Genomic DNA, 21,266 nt, shown 5'->3' on the forward strand with positions numbered 1-21,266 from the left:
GATTGAGTGGGGACTCTAGTCCCTCTGCTGTTTACATTCTGAGCTTAGCCTCATGGTGATTATGGGGCTCAAAAGAGGGCCTCGGCATTTTCAAAAGACACTCTGTTGGGGTTGAACTGTGGACCTGCTTTGTGGGGCTAGAGCAGCTGAATTTTAGCTGATAACCCCTTGTCTCCAAGGGGTTATTGGAGACCGAATAGTGAAGAGCAGAAACAAGGGCATTTTATCAAGCTGAGAAAGTAACAAACCTATGGATCAGCGATCAGAAGATCCCACTGTTTTGGGTTCTAGCTCTGGCCCTGCCACAGGTCACTGGACTAGTTAGATTCCCTGTATGTCAGTTTCCCACTCGGAATGTTAAATGCACATAATTATTCCTGACCAGGATATCTAATATAGTACTTACAAAATGTGAATGAAATTCTTTAAGTAATAGCCTTCTGGAAAAGTGTGAAGCACTCCTCAGATGTAAGGTATTATTCCTATTATTTTTCACCAGGCTCTTCCCTTGGCTTCCTCAAGATTACAGTCAGACTGGATTAACACTATGCTTTCTCTGAGGCCATACTAGGATATCAGAAGGAGCAGAGAGATGGCTTGGTTGACTGGGACAGAGGCTATTGCTAATGTTTGTCCTTCATGACAACTTCTAGCTCCAGTTTAACTCCCTTCTTTCTCTCTGTCCCCACATCCTCTGCCCCAGGGTTGCATGGTCTGTTGGTGATCCTGCTTAACCCACCAATGAAGACTTACTGCCATAGCATTCCAGTATTGTACTCTGGGACAGAGATCATGTTTATTTCCCCTCCCACTCCCTACTCCAAAAGGGATCTCCATTTGAACCATTTCTGTGAATTATCTGGCATATTGTGCATGGGCCAAACCACACATAAAAGATGAATAGCATCCTTGAGCCTTGAAAAGAACTACCTCCTTCATTTTTGCCAGGGCAAGTCTCTGGAACTTTAAGCCCTCATCCTTAATAAATTCTTGAGATGAGCATAAGGGCTTTCCCTTTCAGGGCAAGCCAGGAAGCCTTGCACAGTCTAAGGAACCCTAAGGCGTCTGTGCCTTGGAGTTCTCAGGGACTCTAATACACAGTGGTGAGGGGACTGAGCTGAGGAGCAGACAGGGAACAAAGCTGGCTTTTTCCTGCCATAACGCCTAGCAGGGCTGATCACTGAAAACAGTTGTAAGAGTTGCAAAGTATGTTCCCCATCTACCATCTTTTTCCCCCAAGGGCCCTTGTGTTATTTCTCTCCTGTCCTCTATCCTGAAATTTTCCCTCAAGAGAGGACCTCCTAAGATCTCTCTGAGGTGTTAAGAGCTAAAGAGGAATTTCATCTCTACAAGAGAAAGACTTTTTTTTTTTTGGCTTAAAAAAATTCTGAATTAGGAATGAAAACATTAGTAATTGAGCAGAGAAGGACTTTCTAAAAGAAACAGGAGAAGCTTTATGCACATCAGTTGAAGGCATTAAGGATAATTAACCTGGAGAGGTAATACCTAAGTCTATTCTTGTCCACAGAGGTATGCTAACTGGGCCAGATCCTCTGCCAGGAATGACGTAGAGGGGAATTACAGCATGTGGAGGAAGGTTAGGCCACTGCAGGTCTCCCCCTGAATGACTCTGCACCCCTCAAGTCTCTCCCCCAAACAGATGAAAGTATATGAGAGGATTAGGATGAGTGGGACATGAGTAGAGGACATACAGCCATAGTGTATTGTTCTTTTCACTCCTCCAAATCAGCTTGTTTCTGATTCTGTCAGCCCACCTTCTGGTATTATACATCACAAGGCCACATCATCTCATATGTATAATAATCACCATTTCTCCCTTATCAGATCAGTTACAGTAAGAGAAAACACATTCTCCCAGGGAGAAAAGTGAATAGTTCTGGCTATAGAAAACCAACTAAGCCAGAATCAAAACTTCAGTAGCAGGGCTTAGCTAGACTGAAAGGGTTTGGGAAGCAGGGGAGATGGGCTAAAGGCAGGCTAGAAAAGTCAAGTGACTTTTCCTGGCCTTTGACAGGTTCTGGGATGGTGTTTGGATACAAGTTGCTACAAGCCCCATCCCTGCCCTAACACTAGCCACATCATCTACTTGGTACTTCCCATTGGCTGGCAGTGATGAGACAGGTGGTGACGGCCAGAGCTCCACAGGGAAGGAGAACTGGCTTAGGCTTCAGGACTCTTGAAGGAAAGTGGTGGTCATTGGCCCATACTAGGGCTGGATGATGTCAACAAACTCCTTCCTGAGGGGCAGGCGGCCCTGGTACCAGCTGCAGGTGCCATCGACATGCTTCATGCAGATATAATGCTGGGCCTGGTACCCATAGAGCTTCCGTTCCAACAGCCAGTCTGTCCAGAGGCACTCATTGGGGGCGGAGATGGTACAGGGCACTGTATAGCAGGTGGTAATCTAGGGTCATACCACATAACATCAATGTGAGTAGAGCGTCCTTTTTCCATTATTGCCTTTCAGACTCCTACATTATCTGTACAACCCAGCTCAAATGCCCCTGACTTATAAAGCTTTTCCTAGTCCCCTAGTCCCCTTCCTCCTGAGCTCCCCATCCCTTATGCTCCTAATATATAGCAATGCCTGTCTGGCTTTTTTTTTTTTTAATCTTTATTTTTGAGAGGAAGAGAGAGCACAAGTGGGGGAGAAACAGAGAGAGAGGGAAACACAGAATCCAAAGCAGGCTCCAGGCTCCGAGCTGTCAGCACAGAACCCAATGCGGGGCTCGAACTCATGAGCTATGAGGTCATGACCTGAGCTGAAGTTGGATGCTTAACCGACTGAGCCACCCAGGCAGGCGCCCTAGCATTTCCTGTCTAATGATGTTTCTGGAATCAGACAGGCCTAACAGTCTTTACCACTGACCTTGAGCAAATCACTTCACTTCTTAAAGCATTAGTTTCTTCACCTTAAAATGGAAATCTTAATTCTTCATAAATTTGTTATAAAGACTAAATTGAACATTTTAAATAAATAGACTATTATAAAGCCTGGCAAAAGTAGACTTTCATTAAATGATAGCTATATTATCTCAAACTTTATATGATGGCTACCTTCCTAGCCAAAATGTAAGTACTTTGAGATCATGGACTATGGACCATCTTGCTTTCCCATCCCCAACTTCATACAGTGACTGATCCATGGCAGATTTCAAATATAGTATGGTAAGTGAATAAATGCATACACAAAGGAAGGAATACATGAAGAGTGAGACTGCAAGGCTCAGACCACCTCCCGTCCCCAAAAGACCTTGGAAATGGACATTCCCTTACTTGGCAGCCACAGTTCAGATGGTAGTGGTGATTCAGACTTTCTCTCTGCAAAAAGGACAGGTTCTCCCAAGGTTCGATGTAGTTACACAGATGGATGAAGACTTTTCCATCACTGAGGATCTGACCTTCAAGGGGAATGGAGGAAAACCTAGCATGAGGAATCTATTCATGGAGACCAGGAGCCCAGGTCCTCAAAGATACTGTCATTGCAGACTCTTCAATGGCTTTTTGATGGCAGTGTTGACTTGGGACTCAATGAAAGAACCAAAAAAAACTCTATAATTTTTACATCGAAGATATTAGCAGACTATGTTTGTATGAGAGAGAGTTGTGGGATGAAGACTTTTTCCTTAGCATGGTACAGAGAGAAAAACATGGGCTTTAAGGTCAGACGCTTGATGTAAACCCCTTCTTTTCTCTCATTTAGAGCTATGACCTTAAGAAAGTCATATAACTTCTCAGCTGGAACATGAAAGTAATAATTTGTTGTCAAGATTAAATGAGAGAATATCTGTAAAGTTCCCAGCACAGCTTGGGTCCACAGAAGGTTCCATAAATAATAGGTCCCTTCCTCTTTCCAACCCTTCCCAATAACTACACAACCTAATCTCCTGCCCTGTTGAAGCTTTTCTTGGTGAGTCTTTCTCCTTCCCCATAGGAAAATTCCCCCTCTTTACTTATCAAACTTTTTCCTATCTTCCAAAGACTGTTTTCAGTACCACCTCATCCTCCTAGCCATCTCTGGCCACGCTCACTCACACCTCTCTTAGAACTTCAGTCATTCATTTACTCACTGAGCAGCTACTATGACGTGGTACTAGAAATACAGAAATAAATATGACAGAATCTCTGCCCCCAAGGAGCTTAATAAGCAGTAGGGCAGACAGATAAGTAGGTAAAAATTACACTGCTGTGTGATTATATACAAGATACAGTACAAGAATGAAACAAAGCATAATTATCTCTGTCTGTGGAAGGAGATGGGGACAAGGAAGGTGTCTCAGAGGAGATGATGCTTCTGTGGGGCCTTGAAGGGATGGATAGAAGTTCACTTGCAAGACACGTAAGGGAAAGGACTTCTGGACATTGGGACTACACTGTGCAGGGTGGCGGGGTGCAGCCCAGAAGAACACCTTCTGCAACTGCAAGTAGTTTAGTTCAGCTCTGGGGGGAAATGAGGGTCTGGGAACTGTCACTCACACACGGCAGGAGACAAAGCTGGAGAGGTCGGCGTGTTCTGATCATAAGGGCTTTCAACATTAGGCAAAAGAGCTTGTGCTTTCTCCTGAAGAGCTTAGGTACCACTGATGATTCTTCAGCAGACTTGTGGGTTTTTTTATCCCCACTCTCAGACCTAACATTTTTGAGAGAAGAGGGCATGTCTCCTCCCCTTGATGCACCACAGTGCCTGGCAGAGGCAGGGCACATGGAAGAAATGAGGTGGCCTCATCTGCTAGTCCTGGGACCTAAAGGGCTCAGTGGCATGCCCTGCCTCTGTCTCTCCCATCCAGAGGCCCCCAGATTAACACAATTCCACATCCTTAGATCTGGGGAGCCCCTACCAGTGTGGCCTCCAGAGGCTATGACTTCTCAAGAGCCAAGTCTGGACTGTGAACTCTTTGGGGACTATGACCTATCACTGAGTCTTGGCCCTCCTGCCCAAGGCCTGGCAGCGAGTAGGTGGTCATTATTGCTGAATGGATGGACAGATAATGTAAAGTCCTCCTGTTCTCCCCAACTGCTGTGTTTTTCTTTTCCTTGCCTTCCTTTCAAATATTTTTCATCCTTTAGGGGAAAGTTAGGTCCCGCCAACAATTAGCTTCCCTAATTGTTTGCAACCACACAAATACCTATTTTCCTTGAACTCACAGCATAATTTAATATTGCATTCATTCACTTATGGAGTCATATTCTTGAGTGGTTCCTTGACTGTTATGTCCCAACCAATTGGATATGGAGACCTGCCTGGGCCCGAGTTCCTAGAGTTCATAACCATGTTAGATTCAAGGCTCCTGTTAAGACCTGTGATTTACTGTACCCCTAGAATATGGCCTGTGATGTGAGTTAGCCACAGAGGCACATTATGAGCCAAGAGCATGACCCAATATGGCTATCTAAAGTTACTGTAATAACTGTCATATGTGTGTTGGGGGGTGAGGTTGCACAGGCACAATCCTCGTTTACTCTGTGAAACCAAGACATCACCTGTAGTGCAGTGTCCAGTTTACGGTCCTGTGCTAGAGGAGGGACAGGCTATATCCCATTTGAGAAGGTGTCCAGGATAGGAAGGGGTCTTGGAACCACAGCCAGCAAGCCTGGAGCTAGAGTATTTGTATCCATGGTCTTCCGGCCTCTAAAGGATCATCATAGAGCAGAGGGCATAGCTGAACCCACAAAGGGCAGTTTCAAAGAGGCAGATTTTTGGCTCAAGGTGTCAAAAACCTTATACCAATTAAAACTGCTTAAAAATAGAACCAGCTGCCCTAGGCTGGGAGAGCAGTCTGTCCTTAAAATAGTGAAGCAGTAGCCAAGATCAGTGTAGTGAAGACTCTTGCATTGAAAGGAAGGTTAACATGGCTCCTCCCAACTCGAGGCTGCCTCTTAGTAACACAACTCTGTTTTATGCCCAAGAAAATGCCACCTGGCTCAGCTTGCTGCTCAAGGACAGCCCTGACTCTTCCTTGGCTGCCTTCCTTAGGACAGAGACTGTTAGGGTTGCTTGTTGGTCTTTAACTTACCAGTCAAGAGATATTGCTTCTGGCTGTTAGCTTCTAGTTTTACACCACAGAGAGAGGAATCAAAAGGTGTATAGATATACTGAACATCCTTGACTTTCTCAAACCCTTTAAACATCTGAAAGGCAATTACCAAAAAAAAAAAAAAAAAAGCAGTATTGGGTCAGGGAGTATACTTTATATCTTAACAGGAAAAACCTCTCATTTCTCAATCTAAAAACATTAGGCAAAAGTCTAGTTCAGAATTTGGTAGCCCAGCTTCTCTCTTAAGAAAAATCTAGGGGCGCCTGGGTGGCGCAGTTGGTTAAGCGTCCGACTTCAGCCGGGTCACGATCTCGCGGTCCGTGAGTTCGAGCCCCGCGTCAGGCTCTGGGCTGATGGCTCGGAGCCTGGAGCCTGTTTCTGATTCTGTGTCTCCCTCTCTCTCTGCCCCTCCCCCGTTCATGCTCTGTCTCTCTCTGTCCCAAAAATAAATAAACGTTGAAAAAAAAATTAAAAAAAAAAAAAAAAGAAAAATCTAAACCTTGGTTTATTCCAGTGAGAATACCTCCAGGATAGACAGCTGTAGGACTAGATGGACACTGAGGGTCTGTGGGCCCTGCTCCCAACACATCAACCACTTCCACTCCAGCATCAATACCCCAGGATCAATGAGCCAGTTGCCTGACCTACCAGCCCAACTCCCAGTAGACAGACCCCACTCCTCCCAGCAGCCCAAGGAGGTTAATGCCCTGTCCTGTCCCCATGTACCTTTATCTGTTTGATTTCATACCGGATCATTTTTTGAGTGTCAGTGGGGTCTGCACTGGCAGGAACTACCTTCTCACTGGAGATTTTGGCCCGTATGGCTGCATAAAAAGAGAAGAGAGGGGACCTTCAGCAACCTGTGGGAGCAGTCCACCTGGTATCTGAATGACCTGAGGCCCCTGGAGAATTTTATAAGGGAATTCTGGGTTTAGGTCTCATTGGGTTGTGAGGGGGACCATTTTGTGTAAGAGTGGGGGCCCAAAAACAATTCCTCTGCAGTTACTGAAAGTTCCAAACCCCTCAGGCCTGCTGGGTCCTACAATCTTTAGAGTTTACCTGCTAGTTTTGAGAGTCTAGTTTTCCATAGCCCAGATTGCAGTGGGTTGAAGGTAGGCGCCAGGGTAGAGGAGGGAGGAGATGCCCCTTGAGTTTGCAGTCTTCTACCTATGTAGCCTGAGGCCTCAACAGAGCCCACGCAGAGCTGACATTAGTAAATGTTTATTGAATTAATAAATATGTTCTGACCCTGCACAGTTTGTCTCTTGCCATGTGGGCATTAATCAAAAACTGACTGTAAAGTTCTTCCTCTGTGCCTGGCCCAACGCTAGGTACTAGGTCTGTAAACATGATTAAGCATCACCTATCCTGCAGGACTCTTGGTCTAGTATAGAACACTTACAAAGAACAACAGCACAGCATGGTGGGAACACAAAAATGTAAGAGATACTGTGGTAGCACCAAGGAGTCCAAAAGTCTTCAGAGGAGAGATACCTGAGTAAGAACTTGAAGGATAAATGGGAGTTTGCCCGGAATTTAAGGGTGTGGGGGAAGGGCATTCCAGGCAGAGGAAAGAGAAAAAGGGCAAAAGGTGTGTCTTGGGGTTTGGGGGGCGGCATGGAGACAACATCAGTTATAGGCTTGGAAACAGTGGATGTTTATAATGAAAGCCCAATCCCCTGGCTGCTGGCTCCCCTTCCCTGCATCCAGTAGTTCAGAATAATCACTGCATAGCTCTTGTCATTGTTCTTCAACGACACTCCATAATTTCAGTAGGCAGGGGTGAGGGGGTCGCTATAGGGGTCCCTTAGACTGTCTTTCATTTCCTTGCAACTTGCAAGGTTGCTATGGCACCGGCCCTGCCCCACCCATCAGCCCCAATAGGAGGCAACTGGTGCAGTATTTGATCTCCTCCCTCTCCCTGCAGACTACAGGTTTGCAGCTTGGCCCCATACCAACCCCACACAACCACCCCCCACTGTGGACCTCACAGGCCTCCGGGGACTCACCGAGCGCTGAGTGACAGACGTGCTGCTGGGGGTGCGCAGGGGCGCAGCTGCACGCCTCGCTCATCCCTGGCGGCCGCAGCAGTGCCAGCAGCCGCAGCAACAGCGCCCAGCTCGGCGCGGTCCGGGGGCTCCGGGGCATGACACCGCAAATCCCTGCTGAGCCTGTGGGGTCTGTCGGACCAAACAGGCCCTCCAGGGTTCATCCAGAACGCGTCGCGCCCCTTGCCCCAGGCTTTTTGAGGTGGACCTAGGGCCAATCCCGCCCGGATGGGCTCCTCCCTCCTTTGGCTGTAGGCCACCCACGGCTGCAGGACCCGCAGCCCTCCTGACTGGCAGGCTCAGTAAGATGAAGAGGGAAGCCAGGAGAGAGGCCCTTAGCCTCTATTTCCCTGCCTAAGCAATTAAGCCTTATAGAAGTAGAGGGAAGGCACTGGGAAAGGGGATGGTGTCAAGGCAGAAAGACAGAAAGCGCAACAAAGACAAATGCATGAGGGCAGAAAGACAGAGGGGCTGTGATTCAAGCTGAAGGAACAAGGGTGAGGAGAGCACAAACAGAAAGTGAGACAGGCAGAGTCAGAGAGAGGCAGACGGAATTACAACAGGCAAAAGAGACAGTGACAGAGAGGACGGACCCCTTGCTGAGCTGCACACTGGGAATGAGACAAGCTACTCAGGGCTTCTTTCAGCTGCAGGAAGTGTTTTCAATGCCCTATTTATGAGGCTCCAAAGCAACAGCAAACAGTAATGGAATAGGACAGAGAAAGTTGGGGTGTGTGTGTGTGTCTTGGCTCTGTCGGCTGGGGGGTGGGGCGAGATGTCAGAGAAAGCAGCCAGTGCTTTTAGAAACCTTTTCCCATGTCCAGAGCCTCAGACTCTGCAGATGGCTGAGGACAGTGCTCTTGGTGGGGGCTCAAAGCGCAGGGTATCCCAACACTCAGGGCAAACCTGGGACCTCAAAGTCCTCTCCAGACCGTAGGCCACACTGATTGCTATATTCTGTCATTACTCGCTGGAGAGACTGTGTCTTGTCATAGAAGGTGGAGCAGCTTAGAAAACAAAGAAGCAAGGTACATGGGGTCACTTCAACCAGAACCATGCCCTCTATGTTTGACAGAGCACAATGGTCCAAGTCTCCAAATAGAAAGAGATACATGAGATTATTGCAAGATGTTTCCACACAGTGCTGGACTAGAAGGTAGGAGGCTGGGTTCCGATTGTGTCACAAGGTAGCTTTGCAGCCTTTGCCTCTCTGGGCCTCGCTTTCTTCTCCATAAAATTGGCTTGAACTACATCTTTCCAAGGCCCTTTTGCCCCAGCTTCAACCGGCCTCATCCAGGAACCCTGAAATCCTCAGATCAGGTACTCCCAGTATCTCGTCACACTTAGGATTCCCATGGGAATCTGACTTTTCATCAGAGTCAACTTTAATTTTTTCTGAAGACTTCTCATTTTGATGTGGAAATGATGTTTGAAAAGAAGTAAATTGAAGGAGAGCTGAGTCTGACTGAGAAAGATGAGATCTGGTGACCAGGTTGGCTCTTCATATAACACCCAGACCAAGATAGAGCCTGACGTATTTATTATTGGACGGACCCCAAAAAGCATCCACTCCAGTCTCTTCATTTGGCAGATGTGAAGACAGAGTCTCAGTGAGGTAAAGTGACTTTCAGAAAGCTAGTAGCAAAGAGGACTAGAATGCAAGTCTCCTGATATATTCAGGGAGCCCTCCAACATGGTACTTCCTCCGTCCTCACTTTGTAACCACTTGAAATCCTGCCTTTGGAGGGTAGTTCTCCTTTTAAGTTTCTGTTGTCCCTCTGTTAAAATATGGCTACTTCAAGATAGAGTTTAAGGATGTCTTTCAAAAGATACACATGTTGAATTCTTATGTCAGCTCTCTTCCGAACTCCAAACTGGGCAGAAAGAGACCTTAGCATACTAAGCTGTGTTTGGTGGTGAGTTTGGGGTGTTGGTGAGCAGTGCAGACAGTGTGAAAGAGAGGGAGAAAAGCCAGGTTCAGTACAGGAAAGCTGGAGGTTTGAAGGGGGAGGGAAGGGTACTAAAAGGTACATGACAAAAGGGGCATTAAGATTCCAAAGATACTGTTCTTGGGGCACCTGGGTGGCTCAGAGGGTTAAGCATCAGCTCAGGTCATGATCTCCCAGTTAGTGAATCAGAGCCCCACGTTGGGCTCTGTGCTGATAGCTTGGAGCCTGGAGCCTGCTTCAGATTCTGTGTCTCCCTTTCTTTGTGCCTCTCTCCTGCTAGTGCTCTCTCTCTCTCTCTCAAGAATAAATAGACATTAAAAAATTTTTTTAAAAAACCACAAAGATACATTTCTTTCTTTTTTTTTTTTTTAATGTTTACTTTTTTAGTTTTGAGAGAGAGAGTGAGCAATTGGGGAAAGGGCAGAGAGAGAGGGGGACAGATGATCCTAAATGGGCTCTGTCCTGACAGCAGAGAGACTGATGAGGGGCTTGAACTCATGAACCATGAGATCATGGCCTGAGCTGGAGTTGGACGCTTAACTAACTGAGCCACCCAGTAGCCCCGGTACATTTCTTTTCAAATTCAGGTTTATTAAAATACAACTTACAGGGGCGCCTGGGTGGCTCAGTCGGTTAAGCGGTTATGGTCATGATCTCGGCTCAGGTCATGATCTCGCGGTCCGTGAGTTCGAGCCCCACGTCGGGCTCTGTGCTGACAGCTCAGAGCCTGGAGCCTGTTTCAGATTCTGTGTCTCCCTCTCTCTGACCCTCCCCCATTCATGCTCTGTCTTTCTCTGTCTCAAAGATAAATAAACGTTAAAAAAAATTTAAAAAATAAAATAAAATACAACTTACAATCAGCAAAATTCACCCTTTCAAAGATTATTTATTTATTTATTTATTTATTTATTTATTTATTTATGTTTACTTCTCTTTGGCTAAGGACAGGTCCTGCCCAGAGTTTGTCTAATGCAGAGAAGGTTGAAGCAATGAATTTTAAAGATGTAAAGAGTACTCAGTGGCAGAGAGGGGCAAGTCACTGTCACTCTATGGGCCTCAGTTTTTTAATTTGTCAACCAAGTAGGTTGGGCTGGTACTTTAAAGGGCCTTCCAAGGGTATTGCCAAGAAAAATACTTGTAAGATTCCACAGAGAGTGAGGCACACTCTGACCAGTTCATTCCTTTCTCCTCTGCTTTCAGCTGACACTGCCTACATTCCCTGTGGTGGTGAAGATTGGCCATGCTCACTCAGGCATGGGCAAGGTAAGGCCAGGGTTTGCTGCACTTTGGGGTTGAGGCCAAGAAGGGTAATTTTCAGAGAGCCTGGTTATGGACTGTTCTGCCTCCTTTCTCTATGAATTCTTTCCAAGGAGGTGATTTGGCCCCTCTGAAGGCATGAGTGTTACCCAAACAGACCTTTTCTAACAAACAGAGTACAGGCTTGGGCCTTGGGCCCTTTGTAGCAAGTGTGGGTCCTGAGTTCTAGGAGGGGAAGCTAGTGAGGAAGGGCTTCCTCTGGAGATGTGGCATCCAGGTTTGCATCTGGATGAGCAACATCTTGATGGGTTTAGCTCAGGGTTCTTGTGATTCTCAGTATCTGCATTTGTGTGTCTCCTTTTCTCCCTCTCTGCCTTGCTTCAACATTAGGTCAAAGTGGAAAACCACTACGACTTCCAGGACATTGCTAGTGTGGTGGCTCTCACCCAGACCTATGCCACAGCAGAACCTTTTATTGATGCCAAGTATGACATCCGGGTCCAGAAGATAGGCAACAACTACAAGGCTTATATGTGAGTGGGGTTGGGGTCTCAGCACATACTCTTCAATTTGTCCTCAGCCCAGTGGAAAATCTGAGGCTCCAGGTAGCAGTCAACTCTCAGTTTAACCTCATCTGGCCCAAAAGGCAGAGAACAGAAAGAGAGTGCCATACAAGTCAGGGACTCCTAGCCTGAGTTCCTTTCATGTCAGAGGAGGGCCCATGAACTAAGATGAGAAATAAAATTAATATTTATTTTCACTAGCCTCTAAGTGAAATTTGGCATCTCCTCAGTTATAAACCAAGACAACAGGCTACAGTATTAGTAACAGCACATGTGACCTTGTCACTAAAGGTAATCACAGAGATTTTGGGTTTTTTTTCCCCAGATTTTTGTTTACATTCTAGTTCATTAACATATAGTATAATGTTGGTTTCAGGAGCAGAATTTAGTGATTCATCACTTACATATAACACCCAGTACTCATCATAACAAGTGCCCTCCTTAATACCCATCACCCACATAGCCCATCTCCCACTCAACTCCCTCCATCAACCCTCAATTTGTTCTTTTTTGTTGAGTGTTTTATGGTTTGCCTCCCTCTCTCTTTTTTTTTCCCCCTTCCCATATATTCATCTATGTTGTTTCCTAAATTTCACACAGGAGTGAAATTATATGGTATTTGTCTTTCTCTAATTGACTTATTTCTTAGTATAATACACTCTAGCTCCATCCATGTCATTGCAAATGGCAAGATTTCATTCTTTCTTTTTTTTATTTTAATTTTGAGAGAGAGACACAGTGTGAATGGGGTAGGAGCAGAGAGAGAGACACACACAGAATCTGAAGCAGGCTCCAGACTCTGAGCTATTGGCACAGAGCCTGATGTGGGGCTCGAACTCATGGACCGTGAGATCATGACCTGAGCCGAAGTCAGACACTTACCCTTAACCAACTGAGCTACCCAGGCACCCTGAGATTTCATTCTTTTTGATGGCTGAGTAATATTCCTGTGTGTGTGTGTGTGTGTGTGTGTGTGTGTGTGTGTACATACCACATCTTCTTTATTCATCAGTCGATGGACATTTGAGCTCTTATGTTGCTATAAACATTGGGGTACATGTATCCCTTCAAATCTGCATTTTTGTATCCTTTGGGCAAACACCTAGAAGTTCAGTTGCTGGATCATAGGTTAGTTCTATCTTTAACTTTTTGAAGAACTTCCATACTCTTTTCCAGAATGGCTTCATCAGTTTTCATTCCCACCAACAATGTAAGAGACTTCCCCTTTCTCTGCATCTTTAGCAACATTTGTTGTTCCTTGTGTTGTTCATTTTAGCCATTCTGACAGGTGTGAGGTGGTATCTCATCGTGGTTTTGATTTGTATTTCCCTGATGGTGAGTGATGTTGAGCATCTTTTCATGTGTCTATTAGCTATCTGGATGTCTTCTTTAGAAAAGTATCTATTAATGCCTTCTGCCCATTTCTTCACTGGATTATTTGTTTTTTGAATGTTGAATTTGTTAAGTTCTTTATATATTTTGGATACTAACCCTTTATTAGATATGTCGTTTGCAAATTTCTTCTCTCATTCCACAGCCTGCCTTTTAATGTTGTTGATTCTTTCCTTTGCCATGCAGAAGCTTTTTATTTTGATGCGGTCCCAAAAGTTCATTTTTGCTTTTGTTTCCCTTGCCTCTGGTGACATGTCTAGTAAGAAGTTGCCCTGGCCAAGGTCAAAGAGGTTGCTCCCTGTGTTCTCCTCTGGGATTTTGATGGTTTCCTGTCTCAGATTTAGATCTTTTATCCATTTTGAATTTATTTTTGTGTGTGATGTAAGAAAGTGGTCCAGTTTCATTCTTTTACATGTTGCCATCCATTTTCCCCAACACCCTTTGTTGAAGACACTGTCTTTTTTCTATTGGATATTTTTTCCTGCTTTGTTGAAGATTAGTTAACCATATAACTGTGGGTCCATTTCTGGGTTTTCTATTCTGTTCCATTGATCTATGTGTCTGTTTTTGTGCCAGTAACTTACTGTCTTGATGACTACAGCTTTGTAATATAGCTTAAAGTCCACAATCATGATGCCTTCAACTTTGCTTTTCTTTTTCAGGATTGCTTTGGCTATTTGAGGTCTTTTGTTGTTCCATACAAATTTTAGGACTGTTCATTCTAATTCTGTGAAAAATGCTGGTGGTATTTTGATAGGGATTACATTAAATGTGTAGACTGCTTTGGGCAGTATAGACATTTTAACAATGTTTGTTCTTCCAATCCGTAAGCATGGAATTTTTTCCCATTTCTTTTTGTCACCTTCGATTTCTTTCGTAAGTGTTCTATAGTTTTCAGAGTACAGATCTTTTACCTCTTTGGTTAGGTTTATTCCTAGGTATATAATTGTTTTTGATGCAATGATCAATTCCTTGATTTCTTTTTCTGCTATTTCATTATTGGTGTTTAGAAATGCAACAGGTTTCTGTACATTGACTTTATATTCTGCAACTTTGCTGAATTCATGTATTAGTTCTAGCAAGTTTTTCATGGACTGTGTCAGGTTTTCTACCTAGAGTATCATGTCATCTACAAATAGTGAAAGTTTGACTTCTTTCTTGCCAATTTGGAGGCCTTTTATTTCTTTTTGTTATCTGATTGCTGAGGCTAAGACTTCCAGTATTATGTTAAATAATAATGGTGAGACTGGACATCCCTGTCTTGTTCCTGACCATAGAGGAAAAGCTCTCAGTTTTTCCCTATTGAGATGATATTAGCTGCAGGTCTTTCTTATATGGCTTTTATGATGTTTTTAATCAAGAATGGATGCTGTATTTTCTCAAGTGCTTTTTCTGCATTTATTGAGAGATCACATGGTTCTTATCCTTTCTTTTATTAATGTAGCATATCATATTGATTGATTTGTGAATATTGAACCAGCCCTACAGCCCAGGAATAAATCCTACTTGGTTGTGGTGGATAATTCTTTTAATGTACTGTTGGATTTGATTTGCTAGTATCTTCTTGAGAATTGTTGCATCCATATTCATCAGGGATATTGGCTTGTAGTTCTCCTTTTCAGTGGGATCTTTGTCTGGTTTTGAAATCAAGGTAATGCTGGCCTCATAGAATGAATTTGGAAGTTTTCCTTCCATTTCTATTTTTTGGAATAGTTTGAGAAGATTAGGTATTAACTCTTCTTTAAATGTCTGGTAGAATTCCTCTGGGAAGCCATCTGGCCCTGGACTTTTGTTTCTTAGGAGATTTTTGATTATTGATTAACTTTATTATGAATCTGTTAAAGTTTTCTATTTCTTCCTGTTTCAGTTTTGATAGTTTGTATGTTTCTAGGAATTTTTCCATTTCTTCCAGATTGCCCAGTTTGTTGGGATATAATTTTTCATAATATTCTACTTTTTTTTTCTGAAGTTTATTTATTTTGAGCGAGAGAGAGCATAAGCAGGAGAGGGGCAGAAAGAGAGGGAGAGAGAGGATCCAAAGTAGGCTCCGTGCTCTCAGCGCAGAGTCTGATGTGGGGCCTGAACCCTGAGCCAAAATCAAGAGTTGGACACTTAACCGATTGAGCCACCCAGGCGCCTCTCATAATATTCTCTTATAATTGTATTTTTGTGGTGTTGGTTGTGATCTCTCCCTCCTTCATTCATGATTTTATTTATTTGGGTGCTTTCTCTTTTCTTTTTAAGTCTGGGTAGGGGTTTATCAATTATATTAATTCTTTCAAAGAACCAACTCTTAATTTCATTGATTTGATCTGTTTTTTGTTTGTTTCTGTATCATTTATTTCTGCCCTAATCTCTATTATTTCCCTTCTTCTGCGCTCTCTCTCTCTCTCTCTCTCTCTCTCTCTTTTTAGGCTTTATTTGCTATTCCTTTTCTAGCTCCTTTAGACATAAAGAATTCCTTTTTATACATTGAAAGGAATCCATAGATTTCACCAGGCTGCCAGAACTCAGAAAAGGTTAAGACACTCCTAATAAAAATATATAGCCCTGAAAACACTACAGAGCATTAAAAGCTTACTGGTTATGAGAAGAGATGACTTCTCCACATGACTGTGTCCATTTGCCAGAATGGAAAGTTAAAAGTTTCCTCCATTTGAATTTAGAGAAAGAAAAGATTTCAGGATGATCTGATCTTCTATAATATACATAAGAATGCAAATAGCTTATTATAATTCCAATTTTGGAAATATTAGCCTCTCACTTTTTAATAAATATAGCATAGTATTTCCTTTACAAACAAGAACATTATAACCTGGATTTGACTTTGCCGCTCAGCACTTGAGCAGACTTTAAGGTTGAGCAGCTTCCCTTTCCCTCGCCCAGCCATTTCCACTGTTCTTCTATCATTATCTCCCTTCAGTGTTTGTACTCCCCACCCCTGGAATTAGTTAGGAGCCCTTCCCTACACCCCCTTCTTCTCATAATGCTGCACACACCTCTAGCTTAGCCCTCTTCACACACAGGAATTCCTGTCACCCTCCTCTGAACTCCCTGGGGAGGGACAGTGGAACCATCTCTGCAACCCCATCAGCTTGTGTAGCAGCAGGCACAGAGTAGGCAGCCAGTAAGTACTCAGGGAAGAGCCCTTGTACAGGACTGAAGCACAGAATCTTTTTTACTTGTTTGGACTAGATTACTGCTTTTTAAAAGTTTATAATTTTTTATTTAAAATCTTACTGCTTCAGAAAGGAATTTAGGGTTGTTTTAAAATTGTACACAATGTAAGACAAGACCATTTAAAAGATCATTATAAAAAGTAGCTAAAAGAAGCAGAAAAATCAATATGTGTAGGCACCTAGGAAAGCAGATTTCCTATCCTTTACTTTTAAAAGTAAATACATAAATACAAAATGTTTATGACAGTGGAGCAAGAGTACCTTGATCTTTAAAAGGAGTTGCCACTTTTTTAAGGTTCAGGTTTCCAAAAGCATTTTCATTGAAGCATAAGAAAAGAGAATCCTCTAATATTTATGAAGGATGGGCAACCAAAGAAACTTTAGAAAACATTTACTTACTTTTTGATTTGCAAGGGGCAGTGATTTAGGTGAATATTCAGGTCCTTGCAGCTCCTCTTCCCCAAGCTTTTAGCTATCCCCTTGCTTTCAGAAGGAATTGACCTGGTAATAGCCACAATAAGGTTTAAGAGTCTTCCCTTCTCCCTTAGCTCTCACCCTAGAGATCCAGAGACAGCCATATTTGGTGAAAAGAGGGTGCTGTTCCCTCTCTATTCTCAGTAGGCAATAATGTGCATCTGTCTGTGGAGGTCAGATGACCTTCAAGTCCTGAGAGGTAGTTGAGCTGTCACTGAGTGACTTCTGGGTGCTCCTTACACTCCTCCAGGTCCCAGGTAGCCTGTATGGATCTATGCCCTGTATTCTCATTGTTAGAGAAAGGTGTGAAGTGTAAGGGACATTATTACTTACTCACAGTTTCCAGGACAGTATTTGTACCGTGGCCCTGTGCTGGGGACCTGGAAGTGAGTGATTCTTTGCCCCTGCCCTTGAGGAACTCAGCCTGGTCACAGGGACACACCCGTAAACCACCAGTGTTAGGAAGACAGTGCTATTTTTATTATGATCTTATTTTATTATGATTTTATTATGTGTGTCTCTACTCAGATTTTGCAAGTCAGTCAGCTGTTAGTTGTTTGTTTTTTTCTGAACTAGGCCGTGGGGTATGGGGGGAGCACAGCACAATGAGGGAATCAAGAGTCTTGGATTTTTTTTTTTTTTTTAATTTTTTTTTTCAACGTTTATTTATTTTTGGGACAGAGAGAGACAGAGCATGAACGGGGGAGGGGCAGAGAGAGAAGGAGACACAGAATCGGAAACAGGCTCCAGGCTCTGAGCCATCAGCCCAGAGCCCGACGCGGGGCTCAAACTCACAGACTGCGAGATCGTGACCTGGCTGAAGTCGGACGCTTAACCGACTGCGCCACCCAGGCGCCCCAAGAGTCTTGGATTTTTTATCTGATGTCTAATTTCACTAGATACATAACCTTCAGCAAGTCATTTAACCTTTCTGAGTCTTAATCCCCTTGTCTGTAAAGTTGGTGTGAGGATGTCAGCCTACTCACAACAGGGGTTTGCACTGAGGCTCTGGTGAGGGGGTTGTGGAGGAAGAGCCTTGGAAAGTAGTCAGTACTGTACAAATGTGAGGGGTTCGTATTACCATATCAGTCAACTAACTAGGCTGCCTCAGGGCTCTGAAAAGTAGCCATATGTCTAGATTTCTCAGTGTCTGAGACCAGACCTCTGGAGAAGGTAGTCCTGGGAACTGCTGAGTGGAGACTGCCACGTGCATCCAGTATCCAAACGGTAGCACGTGACAAGGGCAGCACATGAATGGCTCTGTCAGTAGTGTGAGCAGGGCTTTTCTGTCCCCTAGGCAATCCCCTTCCTCTTGACTCTGTATGAGTGAGGACTAATAATTAAGAAGGCCTATTTTTGGTGTTTTACAATTCATTTAAAACTGTATCAATTGATCCTCATGACAAACCTGTGTTTACACAGGGATAAGAGGCTCAGAGAAGTGAAGTGACTTGCCCATGGTCACCCAGCCAGTTAAGAGCAAATCCAGAACAGAAACCAGGTCATCTACCTCCAATTTAGTCCAAGACTAGTTGACTCTAATACCTGCTCATGGATGGAGAGGGTACAGAGGGCACAGCAGAGAAGTCACAGGTCGGTGACTTGATTCTATCAGTTGCATTTGATGGATGAGGCAACTTAAGCCTGAAGAAGTTAACTGACTTGCCCAGAGTCGCATTGTTAATACTGTAGACTGTCAGAAATTAACTGTTGAATGAATAAATAAGTGAGCTAGTAAGGAAGCCACGGAACCCTGAGAGTGTTCCCAAGATCAATAGAATTCAGTCTGTATATACCAACTCAGCCCAGATACTAAGTGGGTAGGCTGCAAGTGGTTTATAGACTTGTACACATAAGACTTAGCTCAAATAGCTAATGTAAAAAGTAGATCTAGGATTGTAAGTGAGGTATAGGCAACGTCCTTTAAGGGTTCAGGAAAGTAAGTGTTCATCTGATGGAAAAGACCTGGGAAACCTCCCTGGAGTCACAGCAGTCTGGGCTGGACTATAAAGAGGAGGAGGACACTGAGGGCAGGGTTTGGCAGAGGTAGCCAGCTTCTAGGCTCAGCAGAAAGGTGCCTTGGCTACTGAGGCAAGAAGCAAGTGGGGGAAGCAGCAGTGAACTAAAATTCTGGAAAGTTTCATGTCCCCATCTTGCTGGTACGGCTCACTGCCTGTCCTATCCTGGTGGGACCTTGTTACAGGAGGACGTCGATCTCAGGGAACTGGAAGACAAACACTGGCTCTGCAATGCTGGAGCAGATCGCCATGTCAGAAAGGTGAGTGAGAGAAGTTGTCCACCCCCCAGCCCAACTTCCCTAGATGAAGAGGTGAAAGAAGTGACTCCTGCCCAAAGGGAGCCTCTAATCAGGATAGAACACAAAGGCCCAAGTAGCCAGGTAATGAGATCAGGCAGGACTGGGTTATATGTAGAAGCTCCAAGAAAGGAGCAGTTACTGTGTACTGGAATAGCCAAGGAAGGCCACTAGAGTATATGAGACCTGCTTTGAGCCTGGAAACATGGGTGGGATCTGGAGAGCAAAGTGAGAGGGCATTCTACAGAAGGCAATGTGCTTGATGGGGGTAGAGGGAGGGAAGGAGGAGAGGGGTGGAATGGGAGAGCTGGAGACAGGAGGGAGAGCATGCAGTAGCAAGCAGGTTTGATATGAGCTAACATCCCAGACTCAGAACACCTTCCCATCACCTCCAGGTACAAGCTGTGGGTGGATACCTGCTCTGAGATGTTTGGTGGCCTGGATATCTGTGCTGTCAAAGCTGTACATGGTAAAGATGGGAAAGACTACATCTTTGAGGTAAGTCTGGCCCAAGGAATATCTCAGTAAGAGACACCCCCCAAAGCTGGAGGCCACGCTCTTGGCTTGAGAACTATGTGGGCTGCCCAAACCGCATTTAGTCTCTGAGGCCAGGGGATGGTTCCCACACAATACGTCCAATGGCTGTGCATAGCAAAACATCTTCACCAGTAGGAAGCTGTTGTTTGCAACTAGCTAGGCTGACCCACATCAAGGGTAAGAGATGCCAGGTCTGGGTTCCTGGAGTTCTAGTCTAATGCTGTTCCTCTGGGAACACTGTAGTGATTTACCATTCTTGGTCTTAGAAAGCTGGACTTGGGGCGCCTGGGTGGCGCAGTCGGTTAAGCATCCGACTTCAGCCAGGTCACGATCTCGCGGTCCGTGAGTTCGAGCCCCGCGTCAGGCTCTGGGCTGATGGCTCGGAGCCTGGAGCCTGTTTCCGATTCTGTGTCTCCCTCTCTCTCTGCCCCTCCCCCATTCATGCTCTGTCTCTCTCTGTCCCAAAAATAAATAAAAAAACGTTGAAAAAAAAAAAAAAAAAGAAAGCTGGACTTGGGAATCATTCGGTTCAGTCTCATTTTGTAGATGAGAAAACTAAAGCCCAATGCCATGATCGTGTGCTCAAGGCCATGGAGTGAATTGGTGTCTCAATCTGGGCTAGAGCTTAGGTCTCCTGGATGCAGGAGATTCTTCTTAGCATCTCTCTGAGGCTTAGAGATACTTTATTCAGTCTGGTCCTCTAACACAACTTTGCTGACTCCCTTTTCCCATATTAAAGGGAAAGTGAGTAGCAGTACGAATCATTCATACACTTTCTTGCCCAATCTTTCTGGGAACAGGAAAGGCTCCTTGCCAGGAGTTGGTGGTGTTTGCAGAGGATTTGTGTCAGGACCCCAAAGTGAGCTTCAGAATCTACTCCATGATCTGCTTGGCATGTAGTGTCCTGGATAATCATACGTCCCCTCTCTCGGTGGGCCTGTTTTCTCATCATAAATGAGAGCTGGACTACAGGGTCTATGGTCCTGGTTAGGCAGTCTCTTCCTAAAGGAGGAAAACATTTACCCAGACATTGAGGTACAGGAAGAATCAGGATGGTGGTGAAAGGAAAGGAATCCCAGGTCATGAGCAAAAGCAGAAATCTAGTTGTTTAATGGGCAGAATATGTGTGGAGACAGAAACTGCATGGGTGAAAAATCTCAGAGACGAAAACTGCCTACTCTTAACTAGAAGTTAGCGAGTGACCTTCATGTGTCTCTGAGCCCTAGAGCCATACCCTCTTCTTCAGCTACCAATCTTTCAACCTCACTGAGCCCTTGCCTGGGTAAAGTTTGGTGGGGAGGACCTTAGGCAAAGGTTTGCCAGAGAAGGGGACACAGGTCTATTTCTGCAAAAGAACTTGCTTCCAGCTCAAGATAAGAATGCCAGTTTCATCCCCAGTTTCATCTCTGATGCCTTACATCCTACTCATTCTAAAAGTCTATTCCAGGCCTTTGATGTTTCCAGACTCTTTCCTAACCTGAGATACATCTTCCACCA

General features: G+C 44.5%; 2 protein-coding genes across 2 annotated transcripts in view; one reads left to right on the forward strand and one right to left on the reverse strand.

Annotated features, from left to right (window-relative positions):
• On the reverse strand, positions 1–8,731 carry TIMP4 (TIMP metallopeptidase inhibitor 4). The gene is made up of 5 exons (XM_030307426.1): positions 8,066–8,731; positions 6,783–6,880; positions 6,036–6,150; positions 3,298–3,422; positions 1–2,425 (listed from the first exon to the last, which is right to left on the reverse strand). Exons 1-5 carry the CDS (start codon positions 8,202–8,204, stop codon positions 2,228–2,230), a joined length of 675 nt encoding a protein of 224 aa, XP_030163286.1. The 5' UTR covers positions 8,205–8,731; the 3' UTR covers positions 1–2,227.
• Positions 1–21,266, forward strand: part of SYN2 (synapsin II) — a 196,525-nt gene that overhangs the window by 152,718 nt on the left and 22,541 nt on the right. The window contains exons 6-9 of the mRNA XM_030307425.1: positions 11,254–11,316; positions 11,701–11,843; positions 19,122–19,196; positions 19,628–19,730. Of these exons, the coding sequence (XP_030163285.1) occupies positions 11,254–11,316; positions 11,701–11,843; positions 19,122–19,196; positions 19,628–19,730 (384 nt within the window). The remainder of the gene's footprint in view (positions 1–11,253; positions 11,317–11,700; positions 11,844–19,121; positions 19,197–19,627; positions 19,731–21,266) is intronic.

The sequence above is a fragment of the Lynx canadensis genome, chromosome A2 (genome assembly GCF_007474595.2).
Source record: "Lynx canadensis isolate LIC74 chromosome A2, mLynCan4.pri.v2, whole genome shotgun sequence".
Classification (NCBI taxonomy): Eukaryota; Metazoa; Chordata; class Mammalia; order Carnivora; family Felidae; genus Lynx; species Lynx canadensis.